General features: G+C 51.3%; 2 protein-coding genes across 2 annotated transcripts in view; both read right to left on the bottom strand.

The window, feature by feature from the left end:
• The window catches only part of LOC134027573 (elastase-1-like), a 90,636-nt gene that overhangs the window by 42,492 nt on the left and 45,644 nt on the right, over positions 1–2,500 (bottom strand). The gene's annotated exons all lie outside the window — the stretch shown is intronic.
• The window catches only part of itga7 (integrin, alpha 7), a 29,025-nt gene that overhangs the window by 5,898 nt on the left and 20,627 nt on the right, over positions 1–2,500 (bottom strand). Inside the window, 5 exon segments of the mRNA XM_062459644.1 lie at positions 572–651; positions 1,185–1,259; positions 1,494–1,677; positions 1,838–1,953; positions 2,050–2,199. Of these exon segments, the coding sequence (XP_062315628.1) occupies positions 572–651; positions 1,185–1,259; positions 1,494–1,677; positions 1,838–1,953; positions 2,050–2,199 (605 nt within the window).

Genomic DNA, 2,500 nt, shown 5'->3' with positions numbered 1-2,500 from the left:
AGACAGGAGGGATGAGATAGGAGGGAGGAGACAGGAGGGAGGAGATAGGAGGGAGGAGACAGGAGGGAGGAGATAGGAGGGAGGAGACAGGAGGGAGGAGATAGGAGATAGGAGACAGGAGGGAGGAGATAGGAGGGAGGAGACAGGAGACAGGAGGGAGGAGACAGGAGGGAGGAGACAGGAGGGAGGAGACAGAGGACAAGAGGGAGGAGATAGGAGATAGGAGGGATGAGATAGGAGATAGGAGACAGAGGACAAGAGGGAGGAGATAGGAGAAAGAGGACAGGATATCTATAAGCAAAATATTGACGTCAAAGATTGGATGAGTGTGTGTTTTGGTAAAAATATTTGAGAACTATAGTAATCGACACAAATTTATGTGAGATGTGTGAATTTGAGAAGATACCAATGCTGAGGTGAGATATGTCAGGGTGTGTCTATATCAGCGTAATTTCAGAGACTGATGTGTGATAACAGAGAAGAGACCGTGTAAGAGATCTCCATGTGTACAGTAAGTGTTAGAAAGAGCCTCAGGACCTGAGTGAGAGAGAAGAGAACATGATGAACTTACGTAGCCATCAGGAGGCCAACAGTCAGTTCTGTGGTCTCTATGGTGATAGCAGACGTACTCAAGATGATGGAGAACTTCATCTGTTTTAGAAACGCAACAGAGGAACAACAAAGTCTACATTTTCTGGAGATTAAACATGAAAATCAAGTTACACATGCATTGATCGACTTGTAAGTGTAGGTTTGCTACTGGAAATCACTGCAGGTTCTTGAGATAATGCCAGACACATGTAGTGCACTTCTCATCAGATCTGGACTATCTGTCACCTCTCTGAAACCCAGGCCAGGCCAACACAGATAAATGCAGCAGTCTGCGTTCAGGGCAGTCTGCGTTCAGGGCAGTCTGCGTTCAGGGCAGTCTGCGTTCAGGACAGTCTGCGTTCAGGACAGTCTGCGTTCAGGACAGTCGGTAGTCTGCGTTCAGGACAGTCTGCGTTCAGGACAGTCTGCGTTCAGGGCAGTCTGTGTTCAGGACAGTCTGCGTTCAGGACAGTCTGCGTTCAGGACAGTCTGCGTTCAGGACAGTCTGCGTTCAGGACAGTCTGCGTTCAGGACAGTCTGCGTTCAGGACAGGTCTGAGAGACCCTTGTCTGAGGGTCCCTATCAGCTGTTACCTTGGCATCCCTCTTCACAGGGTTTCCCAGCTCGCACTCAGCCTTCGAGCCATTCTGATTGGCCTGGCACACCACCTGTAGTCACATGACACAAGGACATGCGTGAGCCCTTGTTGAAGTCATGGTATGAAAGTAAGGGAGGTGCGCCCTTGCATGTAACCCTAACCTAGATGAAGAACATATCAGTGAAGAAGGATTAGAACAAGAAGTGGGACTGTAATAAGAGCAGGACCAGGACTACAACTAAGGACTAGGGACAAGGGTTAGAGACTAAGACTAGATCCAGGGTCAGGGTGTGTGTGATCCTACCTGCTGTCCTCTGAAGCCGGAGTAGGACAGCGTGTCGGGCAGGGAGACGAGGAGCTGGGCCGCATGGGCATCGTCTCCATCCTCGTCTGGGGTCATGGGGTCAGACGGAGCGTTGGTGACTGTGATCTCCAGAACCACTGACCGCTGGTCGGACAGGGAGAACACGGCCACGCCGTCCTCGTCCCTGCACACACACACACGCATACACACACACGCACGCATACACACACACACACACACATACACACACACACACACATACACACATACACACACACATGTCAGGGGTGTGTTCTGGGTGTGGCATTGTGTTAGGGACACCACCCACATGAGGGTGTAGTCACCTTGGTAGAGGAGTGAAGAAGTCCGAGGTCAGGGGTCGGGTGCCAAACTGGTAGCTGAGTTTCAGGTTGCTCTGGCAGATCTTGTCATCACCACAGCCCTCCCTCAGGAAGTTCACCTGACACACACACACACACACACACACACACATACAGTATATATGAAGCCCTGTACAGCACACACTTATAACGGCGTGTCCAGACTGAGTACTGACCTCCGAGTGTAGAGTGTTGGACGTGTCCACGCTGAGGACGGGAGCCAGTTCCAGGAGGCGCTGGGGCCCGGGGGGGCGGCGAGGGGGGATGGGCTTGATGGTGTGGGTGATGGCCAGCGAGATGGGGCGGAGCTTATCACGGATCTTATCCTACCAACAGACATCGACCAGCAGACATCAGGTGTGTGAACAGGTCAATCAGCACCATGGTCAGTGTGCAGAAAACGGGCGTTGAAACCAAGGGTGTACGTTTCGCCCTCCAAAAAACTACAACCCTTTTTTTAAACGAAAATGAAATAACGACTGCATCCTTAGTCATTTAAAAAAACGGTCCCACATTTGAAAACAAAACAAACCTACGCCCCTGCTTGAGCAACACCTTTCATCTCATCGTCCCCTCCCCCCCAGATACTGACATGCATTTGGAGAGACAGCGCTCTGGCAGGCGGGC

This window comes from Osmerus eperlanus, chromosome 1, assembly GCF_963692335.1.
Source record: "Osmerus eperlanus chromosome 1, fOsmEpe2.1, whole genome shotgun sequence".
NCBI lineage: Eukaryota > Metazoa > Chordata > Actinopteri > Osmeriformes > Osmeridae > Osmerus > Osmerus eperlanus.
Note: the sequence above shows the minus strand (reverse complement) of the source record. Positions and strands in the feature narration are given on the sequence as shown.